The following is a 26,073-nucleotide window of genomic DNA, read 5'->3' on the forward strand; positions in this document are numbered from 1 at the left end:
ATGCTTTGAACCGTGTCGCTGCTGAACATCCTCTTGTGCACTGCAAAGCTATTGGAGAAACATAAACTATTGAAATACAGCAGACAGAAGAAAGACTTTTCACCCTCTAAGACTGTAGTGCTTGAGCTGTTGGTGTGTTTTCACTGTGAGGGATGCTGGGTCAAGGCTCCAGCATGGGACCTCATGCTTTCTCAGGCATCAACTTGGGAAAGTGAGGAAGACAGCTCCAGCCTCTTGCTCATCAAATCCCTCAGCATACTTGTCTAACCAAGAGTAAAGGCTAAATAAACACATCTAAACAACTGAAAAGCACATCAACATCCAACTTCAAAATAAAATGCAGTGAAGTGTGAAATTATACCTTTTATTCCATAAATCTTCAGCAACAGACACAGTTCTATAGCTTGTATCACACTTTAGTATTGGCAGAATTTAACACACCATGCAAAGCCCATAAAGTAATTACATTTCATCTCAACAAAGAAACAAAATCCCAGCTCGTTCAATCCCCTCCATCTGAGGAAGGATTATAGACAATTCAGTGCATGTCGATTTTTCCTAGTGATAAATCCAAAGCAGGTCACCAACAAAATGGTAGTGTGGGTTCCCAAGGCAGCTGATTTACAGGGAAAAATAAAGATGTTATTTGATGTCCTTCAAGACAGTGTCACCCTGCTTTCTGAAACTTCCTGAGGTTTATCCCCATCTAAAAGGCGCTTAAAAATGTAAAAGTTAACCTTGAACAGACAATTTTGGCGCTTGGCAACTGCCCCTGTGCAGGTTTATGTGCTTCATACCGGATTCCCATCTTTTAAAGAGCTATTTCATTTTGCAATAAATGAGATTATATGAGTGATGATAAAGATGATGATAGAAAGCCACCAGAAGACACAGCCCCACATCTTGCAATACCAACCATCAAGCCCCAGGAATATGGGCACTCCAGACCCATGGGTCAGGCTGGAAATGTTTGTTATCAGCGCATGTGTTGGCTGCCCTTCTGCCAAATGAAGGGTATCTCTGTATACAACAAGCCACAGTTAGTTTAACTAATTTATTGCCCTCAAATAAAGCCTCCAAACTTTAATTAGACCATTGTGATTAAATGCAATTAAAACTCTGAAAGTAAGTCAACAAGGACTGCAGGCACTCTCATTCCCAAAGCCCAGCACAATGCTAGAGAGACACACAGGAATGGATAACTAAGAGTGAGGCTGAAAGATATTTTTCCCCACCAGGCACAAACTAACATGTCACCAAAGACTTTCTACCATCCCTTACTCAGCCTCTGCAACAGGACAGTATCTTGGAAAGGAAGCCTAAAAGTCCTAAAAGGAGAGATGGATACAATTGCCTGCCATGGTCTGTGGTGGTGCATCAGGTCAAAATGGGATGATGCCCCTCATCAGCACTGGCTGTGATGGGGCTCAGAGATGGCACAGGCACAAAGGAAACTTGCAAATACACGGGTGTTTTCCTTTATTCATTTCCCCACTTTTGCTTCCTTTGCTTCTGACCCAAGCAGACTATGATAAATGTTGCATAGTGATGGAAAATGTGGAGGGGGAAAGCCATGACAGCCTCCCAGTGCCTGGTGCTGTTGTACAAAACTCAAGGCAGACAATGCAGAAATAACTTGTGCAAGTGTTTTCATGCTTTTTCAGCTGATATACCTCGTGAATGTAACTCAGTTCCCAGTTCACTCCAAGAGACCAAAGACTCAAAACTGTGTTGGCATAACTGAATCTTGTCCATGGAGAGGTCAGAGGGAAACCATCATGATTGCCAAGACAGAGAGAGTGACACTGGGCTGAGTGGCACAGGGGACTAAATTGTGCTAAGAATCACCTGAACACAGAGTGGTCTTGGTGGAAGACATAAAATTTGATGGCAAATTTTTGTATCAAAAAGTTCACAACCTTTCTAGGAGACAATAAGCAGTGGAAGACCAAAACGAGGCAAAAAATGGCAAGGAGAGCACTAGTCAGGTTTCACAGAGCAAAGAATTTGGTAATATCATGATCGATTGCATTGAAATAGGAAGACAAAACTAGAAAAGGCTCTGAGAAGCCAGGAAATGTCATTGGGGCAGGGGAACAGTAAGGAGGTGAGCAGAAAGCAAGAAAAAAAAAAATCATATTTCTAAATATAAACCCCAGCCAGGTCCTTCGGTCCAGCTCTGGTCATTTCTTTTTCCCTTTAGACTTTCTGAAAATCTGTCACTGACCTATAACTTGAACAACCCCAAATCATTCCTCCTAAGGGCACCTGTATTCAGATTTATTTTCTGTAGTGAGCTGGAGTAAAAGGAGAGTTGCAATAGGCGCCCCACGGCACACCGGCCATCGCGGCTCAGTGTGTGCACGGAGCCAGGAAAAACCCGGCAGGTGCAGGAGAGTTCCCTGAGTTATTTCCTATTCTCCGTCTAGCAATAAAGACACAGCTACACTGGGTGGTAACTCTTAGCAGATGGTGACTTTTTAAAGTTGATTGCTGTATAAATGATACTTTCTGGGTCTGTTCCTTTTAATTCAGATTCTCAGTAGTGTGTTCAAATGTCAGAGAGCATCATATTTCTATCTTTTATTTCCTTTGTGAGCAGAAATCTTCTATAAGAAGTCTAGGAATTACAGCTTGGGAGAGAAGATAGACTCCCTCGATAAAAGTGATCTACTTTACAAATGTTACAGAATACAATAAAAACAGGAGAGGCAAAAAGTCCCACTGGCTTTGTTCTCGGTGGAGAGTTTGAATTTCTATTGCACTCTTAAAGAGACATTTTGTCTGTACTGTAATGTTTACTGGATCAGTGAGGTCCATTAGCAGCACAAAGGCAGAATTTCCTCTGCTACCAGCACAGGGAGGGTGGGGAGTGGGGGTGGAAGACATCTAATTAATCTACTACTGTGGGTAAATAAAAATAACAGGACAGCTGAATGAGGACCTTATTTACCCCCCAGCTGCAATGCAGCCCCAAGCCGAGGTGTCCATGTGCCAGACCCCCATGGCATGCAGGGTTTGGGGGGCTGCACATGCCCCAGATTGGCAGCCACATTAACCAGATTCACAGAGACCAGAGTCAATGCAATTTGGCTCTGGCCGCAAATCCAAAGCCTGTGCCATGGCTCCCAATGGCAAGAGGGCTGTTATATTGCTCCGAGCTACCTACTGGGTGGTTCACCTGCTTACCCACACTTCTGTACTCACCTGAGCAAGGTGTCATTTCACCACGGTGCTGAGGAGCTGGACCTGTACCTGGAAGCTGCAGCTCAAAGGCTTTTCTGGTTTTCTGCAAGATGTGTGTACATGTCTTTTTAACAGTGTCGTAGCTGGAAACTGTATCCTCACATACCTTTGTAGCTACGGAGGGTGTTCAGACCAGCATGGGCTGCTTGTCCAAAACTCAGGAGGATCAATTCTCTTCCCGAAAGAGGATTCCCTGCGAGGACAATGGGTCACCTCTGAGGGCTTCCCACTACGTCATCCACCAAATCAGAAAAGGTACCTCTGACAATAACTACAGTGTATTTTCACAGGTCTCACAGAATATTCTGAGTTGGAAGGGACCAACAAGGATCATCAAGCCCAGCTCTTGAGTGAATGGCCCATTGAGGGATCCAACCCCCACCCGTGGTGTTATTAGTGATTTCCTGCCACCCTACTGACCCACACCTGGGACCTGAGTACACCTCCTGACATGAATACTCTGGAAAAAATGGAGGTGAAAAACAGAGCACCTGTGTGCCTTGTACCACTGTGGACCCCTCCCTACTATGGGACAGCCCCTATGTCCCCAGGTTTGGGAAGATTTACCAAAATAGATGCCACTGTGCCAAACTGGGGAGATTCAAAGGGCTCTGCTACTGTCACTCAACTGCCCTCTGCACTTCACCTCCCCTCAGAGTCTGTGTCTCAGGCCACTTATTTATTGCACCTCATTGGCAAAAAAGGAAAGACATCCCCTGGCCAGAGGGAAATGTCCCAATTAAAGAGTGAACGATGCAGTAAAACAGCAGAGCATTCTTGAGAGCAGCGGTAAAAGCGGCCACCTCTTGTCCTCAATTTATGCTGCTCCCATCACCCTGGGCATTATATTTGTGCTGACAAGGATCAGTTTAACCCCTGCCTGCAATCTAATAAAAAGCTGGCATGATGCAAGCATACATAATCTTTCTTCAGTGTCCTAGGAATGGATGCAATAAAAAACTGCTGCTGCTGCTCGATGGCCACAGTCACTGCCTGGAATAAATAACTCCCTGTCCCATACCAGCAGTTGGAAGTGCTTTGGACCAGAGGCTTTTCAGACCCTCATCCCTTTATAGAATCTTGTAATCATAGGGTTGTTTAAGCTGGAAAAAAACCTCTTAGATCATTGCGTCCAGCTGTTCCCTTAGCACTGCCCAGTCCACCACTAAACCATGTCCCCAAGAGCCACATCTACACATCTTTTAAATCCCTCCAAGGATGATGACTCAACCACTTCCCTGGGCAGCCTGTTCCAGGGCTTGACAACCCTTTTGGTGAAGAAATTGTTTGTAATATCCAAACTAAAACTCCCTTAGTGCAGTTTAAGGCCATTTCCTCTTGTCCTGTTGCTTGGGAGAAGAGACTGATGCCCACCTGGCTACAATCTCATTTCAGATAGTTGTAGAGAGCAATAACGTTCCCCCTGAGTCTCCTTTTCCCCAAGCTGAGCCCCCTCAGCTCCAGCTTAACACTCCAGCTCATCTGTGAGTGCATCACGTGGCTGGTGGCAGTCACCCATCACCTCTCAGTATATACCAGGGGCAAAGCAAAAGGAAAAGTCCCAAAGGCCCTGCCATAAGTAAACAACAGGATCTTTCCCCTCTCATCATTAATTGACCGAATCAGAGTTGCAGAGCTGACATTACGCTCTGCTACCCTTTGTAATGAAATCACTGCCTGTGCATAAGAAACAAATTTAATGATATGATACTAATAGGGTTAGAAATTTCCCATGCAAATATTAATAATTTATATCTACATTCATTTTTTAATACTGCTTGCAGTCTGTAACAAGAAAATGATGAAGTTTACCAGCCTCTCTCACAGATCTTGTCTGGGGAGGGCACAGGCGTTACCCAGCTGGAGGCACAGGCTCCCCAACACGATTTCCCTGGAGGTGCAAATTAGCTCTTGGAAATCATGTCCTGGCCTGCAACCATGTTTCAAAAAAGAGATGATGCCTAAACATGAGCGCTGCTTGCATGGACGAACCAGCAAGAGGAGACGGACCGTGAGCCTTGGTGCTGCCAAAGCCCCTTCCCACAAGCAACACTCTCACCAAGAGCCGGGACTGCCAATGGCCTCTGCAACCACGCAGGGTGGAATGAGCACCAAGCCCCCACCTGTGTTTTGAGGCAGCTGGCAGCAAAAGGAGCAACCTTTGGACTGTAAAGCCAGAGGGATCTGGGGACTATAGGGGGCGGGGCGGGGAGGGCATTTTGTTGCAGAAGTAGGGAGGGATTTGTAGGGATTTGTGCTAAATGTTCTTTTTTTTTTCAGCGGTGAAAAAGTCTCTTAAAGGAAGGGCAGTGACTGCGAATCTGCGGGGTTGAAAGGGAAGCTAATTCCCTCGGACAGGCATAATTGCTGCAATTCAGAATGGTAAAAATGTGAAATTAGGAATAATCAATGGCTGTTTATGATCTGTCTCTATACTGTGAATTCAGCTAATACGGAGTAATTACACTGTGCTAATTCCTGGTATTTGTCATCGTTCAGTTGCAGAGGAGTCCTGCAAAACAATAAAAGCAGATTGGCTGCACTGGGCCCGCAGACCGGGGGCTTAGCACTGCCCGAGCTAATTTCTCTTTTAATAGTAAAAGCGGTTATGATTTCCCTTATTTATTTTTCTCTCCTGGCGGCAAAGCCGGCAGTGGGCTGTGCGCCGGGCTCGGCCGGGCGCAGGATGCGCTACACAACAGCACCCCCAATAGCCGGCACCGCCGCGCTGCCGGGGACACCACCGCGCACCAGCCCCTGCCCAGCCAAACACGTCCTGTCTCCGCTGGTGAAACTGCGTCTTCACCTGCTTGCCCAATATTGTTATAACAACCCTCCTATCAAACTTTGTCCTCACACAGTTCTCATCTGGCACAGGGTAACCCTGCCGCGTCTCACCCGGATGCTCGGTCACTCCGGAAACCGATGGGATGTGTTTCCCGGCAGTTTGCTGGCATGATTCACTCTTGAGGTAATGAAATAATGCTAGTTACTGACCTCTGCGAAAGTGGGAGAGGAGAGGTGAGTACAGGAACAGGATGGTTTATTGGTGGGTGAATAACCCCCCAGAGCAGCACAGGTGGAAGGTGTGGGCTGCAGAGACAACCCTCGCCCTCACCCACCTGTGGCACATGTTGTGCAGGAAGCGTAGATGATGTTTAACACTACATAAACCCAGAAGTTACAGGTTGTTCGAAGGTGCTACACTTAACATCTGCAGTACGGGGCTTAGCTCGGCAGGAGCAATCAGAATCCATACACCCACAGTGCTTGTCAGGACAAAGTTTGCAAAGTGGCAGTGGCCAAACCTTTCCTAAGAGAATTTGTCATGACTTCATCCCAGAGAGCACATCCCTGAAAAGCAGCGTGTCCCTGGCCACTGCAGAGCCCCATAGGCAAGGGATCTTTGGGGAAACCTCCTGATGCTGAGCTTTCATGTCCTGGGAGGGACAGTCCTGCAGCCACTGGGGTTATTTGGCAGGAGCCACCAGTGCCCCAAGGCTTCCCACCATCCGCTGAGGGGCCACACACCCAGCACTGGCACACGGAGGGAGGATGAGGAGGATGAGGAGAGCAGCTCCTTGCGTACCAGCCCACTCCTGCCAATTCTACCAGGGTGCTCATCACAGTGCAGTGACTTTGCACCACAGACTGCTCATTCCCCACCTTGGCACCTTTTTGACATCACATCTATTATTTTTTCTTAATTTCTCTTTCTCTGCATCACACAGAACCCCTGGGGGGAGCCTGAGGATGAGTCTGATGTGATTCCATTGCACTGCACCAGTTAATTGTTTGCTGTGTTGAGATGAAGCTGGTGTCCTGTTCCCAGCACTTGACACATTCACTAAAGCTAGGTGGCATTAAAAAAGCCCCCATTTAAAAGCCCCCTTCTGCTGTGTGCCACATTGGATGGGCAAAACCTGGGCTACCACAGGATGCAGGAATGGGACAAAAGGGCTCTCCATGCCAGCACCAGCACTTGAGCTGTGCCATAGCCACATCCCATGAGGAAAGCGCACAGCTCCCCATCTTTTCCTGTGGTTTTAGAGAAACATCTTGAATGAAATGTGCAGTTCCAGAGAGCAGAGGCATTTCAAGCAAGATTTCTTTGTTGTGATGATGAGGCTCCTGGCCCTGCTGATGGTTTTTGCTCATTTCCTCTGCAAGCAGCAGCAATACCTCCATCTCCATAGAGGACTCAGAGGCCTCAGGTGCCTTGAAGCAGGAGGAGAAATTCATCACATAACTGACCTCCCCCAGGGCACTACAATCCCCATGCCATAGGCCAGCTCCTGGATGGGTGGGAAGCGGGTGGATGGAGCAGGGACACGTGCTGTGGCACGCCGGGGCTTGGGGCACTTGGTTATTGAGCTGAGCCGGTTATTGCCAGCAGCTAAACAAACTAATGGGAAGGATATTTCCCTGGAGAGAGAGAAGGGTTTTGATTTAGACTGTACTGTTTAAGCTTAGACTCTCACCGCAGCTAAAATTTCCTTCTGAGGGCAATAATTATCCCAGTGCAGAGCCCAAGCATGTGTTTGCTTTTCTGCTCCCTATCTGGAAGGATTTGGTTTAGGGGTCTTTGATTTCCCCTGGTGTTCAGCACCCCCTGCACCCCTTGCCCAGCTCTGGGGACCAGAGCTGGAGAGAAGCAAAGAAAAGCTCAGTGCACAGCTTTATGCAGAGATCACCCTCAGGTATTAAACTAATTACCAGGGAGAGGCACTGGTCCCTCAGGGGTTCTGCTCCAGCCCTCTGCAAGCCGCAGTCCAAAGACAGTGCTGCTGCTGCCAGCCCTGCATTTCCTCCACTGGTTCTGGAATGAAAATTGCTTTAAAAGCTCCAAGAGAAGCCATTTGGTTCTTCTAAGTGATAGGAATGGAAAAGAAAAAGGAAAGAAGGAATGGGAACACTTTTATTCTTGCTGGCAGGTAAATGAGGTTCAGCTTTTGAAAATATATAGGGCCTCTAGTGCTAACTGCAGGGCTGGAGTCTCCAAGGAGTGGTTTCTTCCTTCAGAACCATAATAATAACAATAAATGATTAAAAAGAAAACAGCCTAAATCTATATCTGTAGTTAACTCAGGACTCCTTCAGAGTTCAGGCCTGTTGCTGAATAAATAAACGCTTACTTGAAAAAGGAACCTCCAGCCTCCTGCAAATGAGAGGCAGCGAAGCAGCGCTCAGGGGCAGCCCGAACACGTGCAGCACAGCCAGGGGGAAATCCTGCCAGATCAGGTTATTCTGGCTTTACTCCAGATTGGGGAACACCAGGCCTGGCTTCCTGCCCACCCGCTCCCATTGCAGAATCCTGCATCAGCCACGCTGCCCGGTGTGCTGGTGTGGTGCAAGAGCAGAGAGTCAGGTTGGTGACCGCCCCCAGAGAGGTTTTTCTCTTCTGATGTGCCAAAAAAGTGAGTGCCAAAGTAGAGAAAACCTCCAAAAGAAACACATGAGGTCATGGCCACAGGAATTACTGTTTCCTCCCTCCCATGGAACAGCTGCTCCCAACCACTGCCAGTCACTGCTCCCTGTGGGCTGACACGCCGGGTGCTCAGCCCCACACCGGGCGGTGAGATAAGGCTCAGGGAGGTACCATGAGTCACAGAGGGCTGGGCAGACTTGGCAGCTGCACTGCCACACTGCCCAGCACATGGTACCCCAGCTCCCCGGGACGCCCCAGCACCCACACAGCCTGCAGAGAGGGACAGCACAGCTGGGACGCTGAAAGGTATGTAGACTTGTCCCATCCCTGACTGGGGAAATGTGGTTTCTAGAGCATGACTGAAGTAATGCATTTCTTTTTACTTGCTGGCAGGTTAGAAGGTTGCATGGGCAAGCTTTTGGTTGTTCCTCCTTCTTGTAGGCAGGAGGAGAAGGGGAAGCCCCGTGCACTGGCATTCCTTCTATGAGATGCAACTGTGCTGGTTTCATGGTCAGAACTAATGAACTACCTGTGTTAACAGGGATTTGTAATGTGGTGGAATCAGCTGTGTGATGTGGGGTCCAGGTCAAAGCCCTTTATCCGTCATGGCTATGGATGAATTTGCAGGATGTTCACTGTGCAGAGTGTGTGGTTTGTCCAAGATCAGGCTGCTTCTCAGGTTATCATGTATTTTTTCTTGCACTGCTGAAAGAGACTCAGTCTTGCTGCCCACACAGCACCAATAGAGAGGGAAATATTCTCTTTAAAAAACTGATGACATCATCTGGAGTTTCGAGAAACCAGACTAGATGGAAGGGAAGGAGGACATGAGGTGGCAAGTGCTTCCTGGTAGAAAGCAGCAAACATTGGTCAACACCCCGGATAACTACTGGATTGTGCTGGGGGCAGTTTTGCCATAGGATGTCCTCTCCAGCCATTTGGTGGATCCAGCAGCTGGCCAAGCATTTTTATGAGCAGAGGAATTTATAAGCCCTCTGGCAAACAGCCCCCTCCAGTTGAGTAAGCTGGCAAAACTCAGTCAGATTGACTCCTTTTGAGACTGAAAATGGCAGTGTAGCACCCTCCATTCTCCTGTGGTGGGATAAACCCTGAACACGGGGTGGATGTGCACCCACCCAACACCGGTCCCTCCTCTGCACCTCTGCATTCAATTTTGCAGGAAAACCTGACTGTTGGAGGGGTGACTCAATTGGTGTGGGCAGTCACTCTCTCTGGAGCCCCAGCCCCACCCCACAGCAAAATGCTGTGCCCAGTCAGGGACCTGCTGGGAAACAGAGGGACATGTAGGGCTCAAAAGCAGAAAAAAAAATAGAAAAAAAAGGCAGGAGTTTGTGGGGAAGCAAAGTAAAGTTTTCCTGCAGTGTCAGGAGGCAACAGAACATTCACCTGCTGAATCCTGGAAATCCAAACTGTGTTTCTTCTTGACAGCAATTAACTCAGCTCTGCTAAGCGGCACTTCCGTCCAGAGCAGGCTGGGGCGCAGCCTTTGCCTTACAACACCATGAACCTTTTTAGCAATATTTGTCCAAGAACTTTTTTGTTCCTGGAATGCTTTTTAAGCAAATAATTTCATGTTTATTAGACAAATAACTCTGTTTAACACCTGATATAGTTCCTTCCTTTCTTCATCGCCTGCCAGCAGGTCTCTGGCAGATGTCAGAGCACAGGTGCCTTTTATTCTGGCACAACACTAGGAAGAAAAAAACTATTCAGTGCAAACAATTATAAAATAATGTAATATAAATAACAGGACATGGTTACTCTCTTGTAATGCAATCAGGTTCCAGGATTTTCACCGCCTAGGGACTTCACCCAATAAATTTTATCTGGGATTAAGGTGAAGATAAACAGCCCAAATAAATATATCACTTCCCTAAAGCATTTATTGGTTTATTTTTCCATTTCTCTTCCTCTGCAATGAAATCAGTATGTGCATAGAAAACCCACAATTTGGTAAAGGAGAGAACTATGCAATGGGCCCCTGTGAGGCCAATGGTCACTGTAGAGGTGGGGACCAAACAGGGAGGGTTTTGCAAACCCAGTGGAGTTTTGCTCCACTCACTGTGTCCAAATCACAGTCCAGGTCTGAATCCTCACCAGCTCCAGGCTCTGCTCATGGCACTTGGGGGGAAGTCAACAAGCTCCAGAAGCAAACCAATACCAATTTTGAAGTTCTTGTGTCTTGCCAAGTGGGATTCTGAGGACTGCCCCCATTTTCTGACCCCATCACTAGATCAGGCACTGGCATGGGGGAGCCAGGACTGGGATAGTGTCCCTGTGTTTAACAAGCAGAACTTCATGTTGAAAGGAGCAAAAGGGAAGAGCCTGGTACTGCCTCTCCAGATCCAGCCACAGGCAGCATTCATCCTCCAAAACCTTTAAACCATCCTTTTTCAGGTCTGTGGCTCTTCTACCAGCTCAGTGAAATGGGCCTGTTAATCCCAGCTCCATCACAAGTTTTAAAATCTGTTTCAGAGATACCGTGCTGGGGGCTGGGATGGACCAGGACAAGGTGGTGTGGAGAAGGGCTGTGGGAATCACAGACCCCCCTGACACCTCCCACAGGGACAGATTCCTGTTCACAGGCCCCTTCCTCTGGGAGGAATAGCTGCTGGGCAGAGAAGGGCGATTCTGCTGGGAAGCTGCGAGCTCGGCTGATACACTACCAAAAACACACTGTCATGATACCCTAGGGTACAGAAATACCTTCCAAGGCCTCCTTTAAAACACAGACAGGCCAGTCTCCCATGGGAAGCTCATAATTCCCTGCTGGAGCAGCTCCAGCATATCCTCCTTGCTGCGGTGTCCCAGCAGACATGGGCACAGCGGAGGGGTCTCATGGGGGAGCAGTGCTGGGCTCCAGACACCTGAAACATCACTGAGGGGCTGCCTAAAAGCCCCAGACAATGATGCTGCAACCTGCCCCTGGGTGTAGGGAAAACCAAGGGGAGCATCATATCAGGGCACTGAGGGGGGATGCAGGTCCATCCGGCCAGGGGTTCAAGGCAGGACACGCACCACAGCCACGGTCAGTAACACGGCAAGCCCTGGGAGGGGACCCGGAGCAGGGCTGGGCAGGAGGGAAAGCTCTTCTCTGCTTCCTCATGACGCAGCAGCCTGAAATCAACATTCAACCCAGCCCTGCTAAAACCTGTTGCTCCTTATTTACCCATCAAACAGGAAAAGCAACTCTCAGCACGGCCCTTTTACAAATTTTCTGTCAAACAGCACTTATAGGGCTGTTCAGTTAACATCAGGCTCATTAACCAGGAGGCTCATTAACCAGCACCCATCTCACAAGTGACAATTTGCCTTAGGAGTCCAGGGTGGTTTCCACAAGAGACGTTCGCCAGACTGCAGCCTGGAATTTCAAAGGTAGGAGTGGGTCCCCAGCCCCTGGGAGCCCAGGGCGTGGGGTGGCGGGTGCCTGTCCCCTTGGTCAGGGTGGCAGTGGGAGAGAGGGCAGCAGATGGACTCACTCGGGAAGGAAATAGTTCATGCTCCAAATTACAACCACACCCCACCCCTGTGGGTGAAGTTGCTCCAAGATTTGGCCGAGTGGGAATATTTCTGGTTTTAAGTTGGGTGTCTGCAAAGCTGCCTGCTCTGCCCAGCACAGTGGTGCTGCCCTTCTTCCTTTCTCCTTTGGATTTGAAGGAGGACAAGCTCTTTCCCAGCGGTTCCCCTAACTGGGCAAGGCCAAATCACAGCTTGCCCTCGGACAGCATTTTGCAGCCCCTAATATTTAAAACCTACTTTGCATCATCCCAGAAGGAAATGCAGCAAAGCTGTGACTGAAAATATCCACCTCATCAGCAGACTAGAAAAAATCTGATCCATTACCAAGAACACAACAAGAAACAGGAGCACAGGGAGCAGCAGACAGACACAGGGAAGGGTTCTGAGACTTCAGAGGGATCGAGCTTTATCAGTGCAGCCTGCTCTAATATACAGAGCCAGGACTTATCAGGGTGGCATCAAGCACATGTGCCTGATAGGAATTAGTACATCTTTGATGATGCCTTAGCTATTACAAATATGACTAAACATAGCTATTATCTTTTCATCCAGAATCTGCCTGGCTTTGGTGGGTTACAGGTATTCTTTATGGCATTGCCTTCTTTTCTTCAGGGTGACCTGTGACCATTGGCCACCCCCTCAGCTGTGCTCTCCCTCCCCAACACCATGCGGATATCAGGTGAGGGAGACATATTTACCTTTCTCTGTCCATTCTTCTACAGTTCCTTATGCCTCCTTCTCATTTACATGATGCCTTCTAAGCCCTGACCTTTCCCTGCCAGGCACATGAGAAAAGGCCTTTGTGTAAGCATGAGGTTTTTACAAGATTTGTGTAGATTTCAGCCTGTTGTATTTTTCCCAGTGAAACCTTCTGTGTCTGGGAAGAGATGGCTATTGAGACGCTCCTGGTTCCATAAGAGCTATTCAGCTGCAATAAAAGTACATTTTTCTACTCTCTTTCCATGCAGGACTGGAACGTTTTGCTCTGATGAGCGCTGTTTTAAAGCCAAATGCCAATCACATTTGTATCAGCAGCTGCTCGGCTGTAGCAAGTGACTAATTGGGGGATAGCAGTCTTCCCAGCACTGGGAACATAAGAAATATTTGGATTTACATAGCTCTCTGAGTAATTATCAGATTTACTTTAATGTAAAGAGAAATATGAATAGTGCCTCCCAGTAGAATGGTAGTGCCTATCTGAGCATCACCACATACTCCAGAGATATTAATTAAGAGATCAGAATCCATTTAGATGGTGAAGGAGTGTTAGCTGCCTTCCCACACCATGTAAGCACTGGCTGTCACCCTGAGCCTGGTAACCTTGGGACAGACAAACCAAGTTCCCAAGAAACCAGAGGGATGCCCCGGTCTGACCCGGCTGCTGCTCTCACCTGGCTCCTCTCCCGCACCTTGCAGGTGTGATCCGGTGCATGGTGCTGCTCATCACACTGCTGGGCACATGGTTCATCATGCAGACGTACTTCCACCACAGCTGGAAAACCATCAGCCTGCGGAGCTGGCTCGGTGAGGCACCAACGGGGCTCCAGCCAGAATCAGAGGGAGGGTGTGGGAGGTTCCATTGCAAGCCAGCCCCCAGAGCTGGATATAGTTGCCACAAATATTTGCACTTGCAATCTCTGGCCAAGGCTATAACCACTAGCTCTGACCACCAGGGCAGGGAGGGGACAGCATAGTGGGAAGCTGCACTGGGGCAGCGTGGGTCCAGAGATGCCTGCAGCCATAGGAAACAGTTTTGGGGACCTGGTGCCTGAACAGCTGCTCCAGGCTTGGGGAAGAGCCAGCTGCTCTCTGGGGTGTCTAACCCTCCTGCTTGATACCCACAGGTGCCAGGAACAAGCCCAGCAGTGAGTACTGCTCTCGACTTCATCTCTGTCCCACAGCTCCGCTCCAGGGTTGGGGGTGATGGTGGATGCGCGATAGCTGCCCTCAGAGCCAAGGCAAAAATCCCACCCTCCCAAGCACAGGAGGATTTGCTATTGCACACAGCAGTGGGGTTTTGGCAGGCTCTGTGAGCACACAAACCTTCATGCAATCGCCCTGCCCCCAGCAGAAGCACCCCCAGGGCACAGAAGGAAGGTCATGGGTCCTGCCAGGTGGGTCCCTGCCTTGGCAAAGAGTGGGGAAACTCTGGGCAGAAAAGCCCTGAGGGTCTGGCCTTGGATACCAGCTCCAAATGCTCCTGGCACACAGCCCTCTGACCCCTATGGCAGCAGCTGTGCCACCTCACACCCAGAGCAGCACCTGGCAGCACCAACTCATACCTCCCACCCCAGGCCTCCACACCGTAAACCTCAAGCACAAAGCTGGTCCCAGCCCCAGGACAAGCCTCCTTCATGCAAGAAGCCAGTCCAGGTGTTACCCCCTTAGTGGGCCACTATCCCCAGTTCCAGCCCTGCTCAGCCACTCAGGGGCATGGCCTGTGTCCCCCTGAGGGGCCAATGCCATGGCTTGCAGCTCCACTCCTCCCTCGCAGGTGAGAAGCTGCCCCGGCACAAGTGTGGGAACCAGAAGAGCTGCCCTCAGAATTATTTTGCCTTCAAGATCATCAGTGGTGCTGCAAACGTGGTGGGACCTTCCATCTGCTTTGAAGACTTGGTGTAAGTAGCACATGGCAGGAACAGAGCAGCTGTGGCTGGCCTGGCCTTCAGTTTGGCCTCTGCCAAGCACATCAGTGGCTGTCACAGTGTATTTGTGGTTAAAAAAATTTCTGTAAATAGATTTCTTTGCTACCACTTCTGGAGTATTTTGCTGTCTCCAGCTTCTTTGCCCCATCACAGTTTCACTGGCACCAGCATCTCCAGGGCATCCCTGCACTCACTGTGCTCTCTGCTTTCCTTTCCAGCCTCATGAGCAGCATCAAAAACAACATTGGCAGAGGCCTGAACATTGCACTGGTGAATGGTGAGTCGGGTGGGCACTGACTCCTTTTTCCCCGTGGCCAGGTTTCCTTCCTCTCCCAGGAGAGAACAGGCCACTGGGGACCCCATCCCAGGCACTGTGGCTGAGCCAAAAGCATGCCCATCTTGTTGTTGCATGGGGCACACAGCCACAGGTATGGTTGCAAGCACTGCCAGTGAGAAGGGAACAAACCCACCTGGGTCAGTTCCACATGCATGACAGTTCCATGAGCTCCTCCAAGCAACACAGAAGATATGACACACTGAGGGAAGAGCAAAGCATTTGGAGTAGGAACTCCTGGCCCATGGCCAGGCAAAGCCTAGAGCCACCCCAGTGCAAACTCACTGTGCTCTGTTTTCAATTTTAATCTTTCAGGAACAACTGGGAAGCTCCTGAAAACTGACTCATTCGACATGTACTCTGGAGGTGAGCACCATCACTCTGCTGCTTAGTGGTTCCCAGCCAGGCTTCACACCAACACTGCTGGCTGCTGGCTACTTCAGCTGCTCCTCTGTCATGTATTTAACCATAAATTTGAGTGGACTTTGACCAGAATTGCCAGCCTGGGCAGTAAAAGCCCAGCTTTCCCTGAGGCCATCAAGCCTGGAGTCCTCACAATGCATCCACATCCAAGATAGGCTTCTCACTCCTTTTACGTCCACCCAGTAGCCTGGAAAACATAATTTCACTAACCTGAATAGACCAGGGCACTCGAGATTTGAGAAAGGTACTTTCTGAGATCAGGTAGTTAATCCTGATATTTTGCAACTTGCAATGCTGGTGGTGGCTGAGCAGCAGTTTGTTTCCCTGCCTTTCATGGAAGAATAAATGAGGGAGCTCAGGGCATGGCAGTGAGACACGGCCCCCAGGCCCAACAAGGAGCATGGCAGCAAAGACCTGTGCCTGCTGGCTTCAGACAATATTCCTAGCAGCAAATAGATGCCCTGAGCCAGGGCAGCACCTGGCTGACACTGACATGCTGGATGCTGAAAATCCCACCACTGTTGCCAAGCTGTTACCAAATCGCTCTGCAGCTTTGGCAGGACTCATCAAAAACCACATGTTAAAATCACCCTTGTAGTCCTTTTGATTTTCCCTTTTCTGTTCAAGCCTTCCCTAGAGATCAGTCCCCCTCTATGCTCCTTGGTTTTGCCACTTATTCTTGATAACTCTGGATTTTTAAGGAGAATCGCCAATATAATGGTATTTCCAGCTGAGTTCATGAGCAAGATGCTTGATAGAAGAGGTACTGGGAACGAGAAGGCAGTCGGCTCCTGTGCCACTAGATGGGGCATTGGATTCAAGCATCCCACAGATGCAGGATGAGGAATAGTTCCCTCAATACAGCCATGATTGCAGGGCAGGCAGCTCTGTGCCTGGGCAGGTTCATTTCTTGTGTCAGGAAGTAAATTCACATAACTAGATTTCACAGTTAGCAAGCAAAGTTTAGAAGCAATTTCCCCCCTGCAGCTGTACTGAGAGGAGGACATTAGTCCTGGGCGCTGCAGGAAAGCCCAAGTGGGAACATAGGATGGGGAATGCAGCATCTGGGAGCCCACCCTTCCCCAAGTCCATGGCCCCAAATCCTGGCTAGCACCAGCATTTCCCAGTGACCTAGGGGAGGCTCCCCCAGCTACCACACAACAGTCCCTGCTAAATCCCTTTTTCTCTCCCTAATGCTCTTCTCTCCCAGACATTAAAAAGCTGGAAACCTTCCTCCAAGGGATCAGGCCTGGCACCCTCGTGCTGACAGCAAGTTACGATGATCCTGCCACAAAGTGAGTTTGCCCATGGCAGCAACACTGGGCTCCCCAAAAACCTGCAGCTGGGGGAGCTGCCAGCAGCAGAGAGGGACAGGAGGGGACACCCACCTGGTAGCACACTGCCACCCTCTTACCCTCTTTCAGGATGAATGACAATGTACGGGCACGTTTCATGGAGCTGGGCAGCAGTCACGTGAGTGAGCTGGGCTTTCGGGACAACTGGGTCTTCTTGGGAGCAAAAGGGCTGATGAACAAGACCCCCTTTGAAAAGGTATGTGGTCCTCCCCTGACACCAGCTCTGGAGGCTCCATCCTCTTCATAGCACCTCCCAAGCTATATCTCACCTACCTGTCTGCAGAAGACAAGGGCCAGTGACATTATCCTCCACGACAAGCCAAACTGCAACTTCTGCCACGTTGCAAACTTGCACTATGCCACCAACCTCCTCATTAGTTTTCTCTCTCTTTTTTCTTGCAGCACATCAAAAATGATAAGGAGACAAATAAATATGAGGGCTGGCCTGAGCTGCTGGAGATGGAGGGCTGTGCCCCCAGGAAGATGGATTAGCATCAAGCTCTAGCCTGCCACACAGGGCTACCTCCGCCAGTCCCACCAGCTCCATCGTGGAGATCCCAGCCTCTCCACTTCCCGGTCACACAGCCCAGCAGCTGCTGCCTGCTCCCAGAAACCGTCTGTTTCACAGCAGGAACTGTGCAGGGTTTGGAGAAGAGCTGCACAAGTGCTTGGAGAGCCTGAGCAAACACCTGGCCAAGTTTCAGCCAAGCTGTCCTACTCTATGGGTCGATTTGGGGTATTTTATTTTTCTGTCTTTAAATTAAAAACTTTGTAGAATGTCTTTTAAATTTCTTAAATGAGATTTCTAATTAGAACACACTACCTTCTCATTTCCATTTTCAAGCGTAATCCACACTTTCCCCCACAGGCACAGCATGCCAGGTCCTTTGCCACCAGTCAAGCATCACCATCACCCATTCCACAGCCCTGCACATGGGTGCTCCCCCTCCCCACATGGCACAGGGTAAAGTCATCCCAAGCTCAGACCTTGGTGGTTTTCCCCTGGAGCTCTTGCCAATGCCCCACAGTCTCCTACAGCCACAATAAGGCCAGAAGTCCACAGGGATGGCATGCAGCAATGTAGGTTAATACTTGCAGACCAAAGCAAGTTCTCCACCTGGTTGCATCTTTCCTGGGTTAAGTCTTTAGCTGGGTTAAGCTAAATCCTCTGTGACACATCCCCATCAGGATAAGGCCAGGGATGTGCCAACCGGACTTTGGCCTCAGAGAGAGACAGATGGATGAATGTGCAGGTGTCTTGGGTAGCTGAAGTTGTGCAGCATAACCAATAGGTGGGAGCCTTTTACCAGGAGAGCCAGAGCCAACATCACTCTGGAGCGATATAATGCACCCAGGCTGGCACCCCCCTGCAGGCACACACACACCTGGAACTGCTCCAGGAACTGCACCCCAACCTGGGGCCAGCCAACACTACCAGGAGGGGAAAGATCCCTGCCCAAAGGCAGGCTGGAAAAGCCACGCAGTCCTCCTCCTAGAGTAGTTCCTAGGCTGCTGCCCAGCGCTGAGCAGATCCTGGGGGAGCATTTGCCCTCACTCAAGTCCGGATGCATCACCCAAGCACAGTCTGTTCCCAAACCCTCCCTGAGCACCAGCACTGCTAAGATAAGAGGAGCTGTGCCGGTGACAGACGGGCTTATCTGTCATCACCGACAGGGATGAATTTGCATCATGTACAGACTTTAATTTCCGATGATTATATCTGTTTTTTCCCCATTCTTTGAAGTAGACCAGCAGTTTTGCATAACGTGACGGTGGAGCATTTCTGCTGGAGCACTTGGAGCTGTGGGGGGTAACAGGCTGTCCTGCATGGCCTTCTCTGACTCTAACAGCCTCAGCACAGCTCCTGACAGGCAGTTCACAGAGTCATCCGAGCCCTCAGGTCACCCCAGAGCAACAGAAGTGAGGAGCATTGGCAGGATAAGGCCAGGAAAGGACACAGCCTGTCCTATGTTGGTCACCTGAGGGATGAAACCCTGGATCCAAAACCCAACGCCACCAACTGGTTTTCCCTAAGCAAGGAAAAATCCCCAAACAAATTGTCTAACACTTGTAAGAACTTCCAAAGGTAAAACTGAAATAAAACCCCAAAACAACCATCAGAGGAATCCCCCAAGAGGTGTAGTACTTTATCCCAGCTTATCCTCCCACGCTCTTAACACACACCTGATGGCACAGAGGGAAGCCTCTGCCATAAATCGATCCCTAAATCTGCTGCAACAACAGTGGTTAATCCCAAGCGCTGAATCATCCCTACCCGTGGCAGGAGTGAGAAATAACACAAGGCAGCAGACACAACAGCCCTCACATCACACAGCCCCGCAGTGCTGCCAGCATAAATATGCCAACTATTTTAAGCCCCCTCAAAGGATCTAGATTCACTCATAAACCAAACTCAAAACAGCCCAAGAGCTGTAAAGGTGGCTGCATGGGGTAAACCAGAGCACAGCATCAACTACAGCCCTGAAAACAACCAGCCCCTTTCAGCTGCAGGAAACTCTTCCTACCCCTTCACAGTGCACATTAGAAATCTGGTTTAGAGCCAAAATAAAGGAAATTTATGTTTCGGCACACTACAGGCAGTTAAAACTAGCTCTGAATCCATCATGGAGCAGTTACTAAGGTACATCACTATTTGCAAGAAATAGAGAGAGCTAAAAGTAAAACTCCTGTGCAGGGGTCTTCATTAGCAGCCAGTGTTTTGAAGAGCCATTCCTGCCAAAGTCTCTGTGTCCTGATAAATAAATCACTGCTTTTCAAATATCCAGAAACTGGGAGGCAGAGTATAAATATGGATTCAGGAGTCAAATTGAACTTGCTATTTTTTTTAGAAGATTTGAAAAGGACGGTGGCTGCAGGGACAGCAATCCTCAAATGAGGTTTTCCAGTGCCTTGGCGTATCGAAAGCTGTATTACTAAGGGGACAGGCACCCACCTGGCTGGTTTTCACTGTGCCACATCCCCCGGAGTCCTCACCAAACACAAGCCTGATCTGCCCAGCCTCCCAGAATGCAGCTTCAGGTAATCTGGCTCACCTGAGGTCACAGTAGGCTCCAGCGCTGCAGCAGCAAAGAGGCAGCCTGGGGTGTTTGCAGGAGCAAAGTTTGCAAAATCCAGTGCTGCAACAGGAGCCAAGAGCCAGGATGCAGACACATAGCAGAGGGATAATCCTCCTTTATTTTTTGGTGTTTATTTCAGCAAAGCACCAAAGGAGCATCGAGGAAAGATGCCACAGGCAAGGACCTGCGGGTGCCGGGCCCGCAGCTGGGCGAATCCGCATCCTGTGACATCTTGCCCTGTCAAGTGCAATTACTGTAATCTTCCACAGCCTCTCAAAATACGGATCCCGGCTTAGAAACCGGGCATCCACAGCATGAAAGCTGCCTTTGTGCCCGGGCAGAGCCTGGGTGCGAGCCAGCCTTTAGGTGCATGAAGAAAATGAGTTCTCCACGTGCTGGAAGAAGGGAGAAAAAGCAAGCTTTCCCGCCCGACCCCACCACAGACAGGCTGGATTTCACCCACGTCTCCCCGGAGCAGCAGCCGAGGGGCTGGGAGCTGCACGGCTGCCTATCCCCCCGGGAATAACGGAGCCGTGACCACAGAGAGCTGGCTGGTCCCACACCCCGGAGAGTGGAGCGCAGCCAGCACATCCGACCATGGGGGCGTCTCACGGGAAGAAGGTAACAGGGCAGTTTTATGCAGGGCTGTGGTGGCGGGAGGACGGAGAAGGCACCATCTGCTCACGTGGTGCTTGTTTTGCCCCGCGCGTGCTAAGGCGGCTGATGGCAGCGAGGGATTAGAGGGGAAGGGACCCGCTCCTGGGTGTGGGTGCCACTCGTCAGGGCCGGATTAAGTAATTCCATCTAATGGGCTCAGCACTGGGGCCTGCTGGGCTTTTCAGGACAGCAAGGAGGGGATCAGAGCATTGCAATAGGACAGAAAAAGTTTGGCTTTTCTGGGGAGAAACATCAGGTTTGTTCCGAATGTGTCAGGCAGCCTTGCAGGCTGTCTCCTACAGGTGCACTACAGAACAAGCTCTGAGTGTTTCCTGGCCTGGGAATTGCTGCCAGCTCCCTCCCAGGACAGGGAGGAGCTTGGTCAGGTCCCACAGCACCCACACGTATCTCCCTCTCCTCCAAATCCCCTGGGGAGAGCGGTCAAACAGCTCCAAGTGGAAACAGAGTTTTATGAAGTCAGAGCTCTGTGGAGGCAGCTAGAGATGGTTGTGCTGAAGATGCTGTTAGATGTCATTTTGCTTTCATGGCTGATGACATCAGTGCCTAGAGATGCATCATCACCATTCAGTCATGATGCCCTGATCTGGAATTAGACTTCCATAGCTCATCTCCCAGCTCTAAGAGAAATGCACTTGTGCACCACACTAGGTCAGTAACTTCTACTGGAATGGGGACAGCACTGGCTCTTTGCTGCAGGAGGGATCTTTCATGCTCAGCTGAGCATGGCTGTGGCCTTCAGAGGTGTGGGAACCTCCAAAACAGGTGCCTTGCAGAATTTTGCAAACTTGCTGGACCTTCTTCCAAAACTAGAGATAGACACTCTTGCAGGGAAAACATGCAAAAAAGCAACCCACTGGCCAGTGTGACCAACATCCAGAAGGAAAATTAGAAGTGAAATGGGACTAGTAAACATTTACCTATTTTTCTGGACTTCCGAGAAGTGCCAGGTATAGGAGGTGCCGCTCCCAGCCAGACCCCTGCCTCTCCAACACCCATCCGAGGTGCCAATGCCACACTGACTCCAGCCATGGCCATTCCCAGGGCTCAGGGCTACAACAACACACCCAGGAGGAGCCATGCTCTGCCCACAGCTAATCCCTAGACCCCTGCTCACGTGGCTGTGACCTTCAGGCCCCGGCGCATTTGTACAGGCATTACTGGAAGCAGGGAAATAAGCTGGTTAGGTCAGGCTTGGCTCAGCGCCACCCGGTTAAGCCCTGCTGCATACAAAGCAGTCCATGCCAGCCTCCTGACCACCAGACCAGACAGCTTTTGGACAGCTTTCCTGACTGTTCCCTCTCTCTGAAACACCATGATCCCACTGCAGCCCGGCACTGAATGGCCTGGCTTTGAAACACTGCCGGGATCTCGGGCTCTCCCGTCACACCAGCTTGCTGGAAGCTCCAAAAAGCTCTGAGACAGTTTTATTTTCATGGGTACCAAAAGGTCAGAGATGTCACTCTCATTTCAGCCTCCTAAATGTTGCCTGGGTTGACAAAAGCCTGTGCCACTGCCCAGCTGGCACCAAGCAGGGATGTCTGACTGGGAGCTCCTGGGTCAGTGCTTTACCCTTAGGCTGATGCTGATGGGGGATGAAAACAAGACAGCTCCTTCTGCTGCCTTTCTAGGGTGGGCATGAAAGCAGGATCCAGCCCTCCTGAGGACCAGCTTGGGTCCGAGTGATAGGCAGGAAAACTCTCCTTCCCCCAGCCCTTGCAGAACCAGCACAGCTCAGGACACAGGAACCTGGCAGGCATGACCCCATCCATCAGCTACAGCCCACAGAGGACCTGCAGGGGAGCACGAAGCAGAATGAAAGCTCTGCACCCCTCGCCAGCATTAGCAGTCTCAGCTGCACCCTGTTTAAACTTAAAACAGAACAGGACTCCAAGGGGATTACAGTAGTGGATTGTGGAGTGCAACACAATCTCCAGCTCCACAACAAAAGGCACCGGAAAGGCTGCCAGCATGGCTCCAAGGACATTTCTACTTTCAAAGGCTGCATCTACTCCCAGAAAACCTGTTCTGGTATCACCAGTGTCCTGTGGGCCCAAGCCAACAGCAGGACTCCAGCAAGACACAGACCCTTGCTGGGATACCCTGTGCTTGAAGTGAAGGGAAGGACTTTGCTGGGGGCTGGTTCAGGGGTGCTGCAGAGCTGGTGCTGATTCCCTGCCAGTTCCTCTGCTCTGCAGGGCATCAGCCCCACTGGGGACAGGAGTGTGGCTGACATTCCTCTAACCTCAACAAACCCCTTCAAATAATCCTGCAAGTGCAGCCTCCCCAGCAGCAGCTCCCCAGGGTGCCAGGGCAGATGCTCCCAGCCCCCCCCCCCGGCAGTGGATGAGGTGGCTTCCAGGCACCTGCACCTCTCCGCTGCTTTTCTCCACGGTTTCTCAAGGCAGGGTTTGCATAGTGGCTGTTTCCCCAGGGAAAGTTTTCTGTCCCCAAATTCCCAAGAGTGTCAGTTTACACTAATGTCAGATGAGCCCAGATTAGCCCTGCTGCTGAGAGGGGAGCTTTGCTCTGTGGCTGGTTTAGAACAACAGGAGGCGGCACGCCAGTGCCAGGGAGAAAGGCTCTGCTTGTTCAGGCAACCACAGTACCTGGCTGCCCATGCTGAAAACAGGGGTTTGAGAACATCCTTTAAAAAAAAACTGCTCCATCTGAGCATTGCAGGACTGGACAAGCATTTCTGGGAGCTGCTGGTGGGATTTCCACACAAACACAACTTACCCCACTAGGGAGGGTACCCCCACAGCCTGGCCCCTGTTTTAGCCTATGTCCCAGCTCAGATGGGATATACTCTCTGGCCTTTCATCCACCCATCTTTTCAGGGCACAAGAGACATGCACCATGTCCCTCAGCCACCCCAGCACTGCTGGTCCAGAGCAGAGTCCCTTTTCAGAGCAACTTTGGCTTCTGGCAAGCTTCTCCACCAACACACCTGATTACACTTCAGGGCTTCTTTTTCTCACCAGTGATCATACATATTATTCACATGCCATAAGGGAGATGAAGGCTACAAAAATGAACCCCTCAGATCCAGAATGAAAAGCAAGTCCTAAAAAATTCCTTTGCAAAAAGATGGGAGGTGGTGGGAGGGAGAATAAATGCTCTGCCCCTCATTAGCAGGAGGCTCTCAAATAGGTAAATAAGTGACTGGCTCTCCCAGACAAGTATTTCGGAAAGCCAGTAGCCAGTGTCCTGCCAGCTCTTCCAAAGCATCCCAGTGCCTGGGCAGCATGAGAGCCCTCTGAGGGACCCTGCCTGCTCTGACATTACAGCCCCGGCCATCCCCCCTCACCACCCAGGGCTGCTGCTCTGATGTCAGCAAGAGGGGCTGCAGGTGCCAAGGCCCCTGAGTAGCTGAATGCCACCAGCTGTTTGGTGGCACTGGCCTCGGGAGCAAATCCAGAAACCAGATGGCAACTAGGAACCACAACATTTCAGTGTCCTGGGGTATTGTGCTGCTCAGAGAGAAGGGTTTGCTGACTGCAACAAGCCTTTCTTAGAGGGGCAGGAATGAGAGCTGCAGAAGCACAGCAGTAAAGTCCCAAAGTGCCTCAAGACTGGGGAGATTATTGATAAAAAGCCAATTTCTGGGCAAAAACAACATACACCCAGAAGATAACAACTCTGGATCATAAGACAGCAAACACCTGTAACTCCTCTCATCTGTCTGACATAGCACACAGCTCAGAGTGGGACAGCTGGGTCAGGACTAGTCCCAAAACCTCCACAGAAGCTGTCTTAGGTGACTTTAACCTGCCTCTTGCCTTCTTCTTCGTCAACCCTTTAAAATCCCACAGGTGGTGACGTGAGGACTCTAAGCAGAGATACTGATCTGGGCTTTTGTAGCCTTCAAAGTAGAATAAAATGCTGTGGCATCCCAGACCTCAGAAGTCAAATTCTTTATATTGAGGCTGCTCTAGCTCCTGGAATGAGACCACAGCTTTATTTCTTACCCGTCCACCGTGAGTACCCAGACAGCACTAGTAAACCACCTCCAACATCTAACATAACCCACTCTCTGCCTCCAGAAAGGCTGACATTTCAGTCCTGAGAGAGCTCATATGGGCTCGGTGCAGACAGGGAACTAATTTGGACACAGTGAGCCTTCCCCAACCTGCTCTGCTGCTTCTGCAGCTGCGCTGGGTCAGCAGCTGATGTGCTGCACCCTTCAGCACAGTGCAAGGTCAGCTCCATGGTGCCCACACCAGCTCCAGCAGCTGACTCTGCCCTGAAGCAGCGCGGGGATGCACACTCAGAGAGGGACACGCAGCCTCTGTGCCAGTAAGGCGACCAAGCCTTATCTCACCAGTCTGTGCATGACAAGCTGGGGCACAGGGGTTTGATCTGTGGGTGAGGGTGCAAGGCAGGACGCAGAGGAGCGTGATGCCAGCCCCTCCAGAGCAAGGGCAGCACTGGCCAATGCTGCCTTTTGCAAGGGAGCCATGGAGAGGGCTCAAACTGAAGGGAGGTGCACAATGTGCTCATGGGGAGACCAAGATCATTGCATGGGAAATGCTGCAGCTGCTGGCTCTGGGATGGCTCAGCAGTCCACAGATAAAAATGGATTAAAGTAATTAAAGGCTTCACTGCTTCACTCTGCTCCTGGGGGTCTTGTTTAAGTGGCATCTGCTGCCTCCTCATGAACCCTGCAATAACAGGGATGCTTCACCTCTTCCTTCGCTGCTTCTCCATTTGCAGCCCATGGTGGCATTTTCAGCCTGGAAGGTGGCATCTTATCCCAGATAACTTCCAAACCTCCTCCCTTTTGTCCTCTTCCCTTCGGGGTCTCCTCTGTGTAGGACCCCGGTGGCATATGCTGCTCACAGGGAACAGACCACACCACTCTCCCCTGAGAGCTTGTTACCAGAAATGCCTGGGGCTGATGGGGTATTTCTGCCCTTACTTTTCACAAACCCCATTTTCACAAGCTAAGGAGCTATTCTAGTAACCCTGGGCAGGTAAAAAGCTCAGCAAGGTGCTGTCAGAAGAGCAGATTGCTGATGGCAGCTCTATCCTTGGCCACTTACATATGGTCCCCAGTTGTGAAATGGAGTGATGATGCCACTGCAGCATGGCAGCTCTAGGACAGCATGGCACTGTACCAGAAATAAATATTGTCCCTATTAATCATGTGGCAAAAGCCTCACTTTTTGCAAAACAACATTCTTCAGGGCACTTTAGGGTGTCTTAATGGTCTCTCTGCAACATGACAACAATTCACTTCAAAGCTGCTGGAGCCCTTTTGTGCCAGTGACTGATGCTCTTCCCCTGCAGTCAGCTGCATCCCCAGAAACAGTGGAGCAGTCTTTCACTTTCATCAGTGGTACCACAC

General features: G+C 50.2%; 2 protein-coding genes and 1 long non-coding RNA gene across 5 annotated transcripts in view; 2 read left to right on the plus strand and 1 right to left on the minus strand.

The window, feature by feature from the left end:
* Window positions 1–350: 350 nt before the first annotated feature.
* LOC135420201 (uncharacterized) lies at window positions 351–6,267 on the minus strand. Its single transcript, XR_010433424.1, has 2 exons — window positions 6,145–6,267; window positions 351–3,439 (listed from the first exon to the last, which is right to left on the minus strand). It is a non-coding gene; the product is annotated as an uncharacterized LOC135420201 (long non-coding RNA).
* A 2,636-nt stretch (window positions 6,268–8,903) lies between these two features.
* Window positions 8,904–17,801, plus strand: FAM3D (FAM3 metabolism regulating signaling molecule D). 3 transcript variants are annotated; one of them, XM_064667342.1, is made up of 11 exons: window positions 8,904–8,980; window positions 12,013–12,070; window positions 12,827–12,893; window positions 13,631–13,738; window positions 14,059–14,079; window positions 14,709–14,832; window positions 15,078–15,136; window positions 15,509–15,559; window positions 16,827–16,911; window positions 17,041–17,167; window positions 17,374–17,801. In XM_064667342.1, the coding sequence occupies exons 3-11, from the start codon at window positions 12,881–12,883 to the stop codon at window positions 17,461–17,463; spliced, it is 678 nt and encodes a 225-aa protein (XP_064523412.1). In that variant the 5' UTR covers window positions 8,904–8,980; window positions 12,013–12,070; window positions 12,827–12,880; the 3' UTR covers window positions 17,464–17,801. The 3 variants fall into 3 exon arrangements, with proteins under 3 accessions (XP_064523412.1, XP_064523411.1, XP_064523413.1); XM_064667341.1 differs by having other exon boundaries at window positions 8,910–8,980; window positions 12,767–12,893; XM_064667343.1 differs by lacking the exons at window positions 8,904–8,980; window positions 12,013–12,070; window positions 12,827–12,893; window positions 13,631–13,738; window positions 14,059–14,079 and adding an exon at window positions 14,472–14,587.
* A 2,652-nt stretch (window positions 17,802–20,453) lies between these two features.
* Window positions 20,454–26,073, plus strand: part of FAM107A (family with sequence similarity 107 member A) — a 28,488-nt gene continuing 22,868 nt past the window's right edge. The window contains exon 1 of the mRNA XM_064667345.1: window positions 20,454–20,669. Within this exon, the coding sequence (XP_064523415.1) occupies window positions 20,646–20,669 (24 nt within the window). The 5' untranslated portion in view covers window positions 20,454–20,645. The remainder of the gene's footprint in view (window positions 20,670–26,073) is intronic.

Source organism: Pseudopipra pipra, chromosome 11, assembly GCF_036250125.1.
Source record: "Pseudopipra pipra isolate bDixPip1 chromosome 11, bDixPip1.hap1, whole genome shotgun sequence".
Lineage (NCBI taxonomy): Eukaryota > Metazoa > Chordata > Aves > Passeriformes > Pipridae > Pseudopipra > Pseudopipra pipra.

Excerpts from the sequence above, each read along its gene's own strand:
- FAM3D (XM_064667342.1), top strand. Across the intron at positions 13,739-14,058 it reads CAGCCTGCGGAGCTGGCTCG|GTGCCAGGAACAAGCCCAGC; the intron begins GTGAGGCACCAA and ends TGATACCCACAG. Across the intron at positions 17,168-17,373 it reads ACAAGACCCCCTTTGAAAAG|CACATCAAAAATGATAAGGA; the intron begins GTATGTGGTCCT and ends TTTTTCTTGCAG.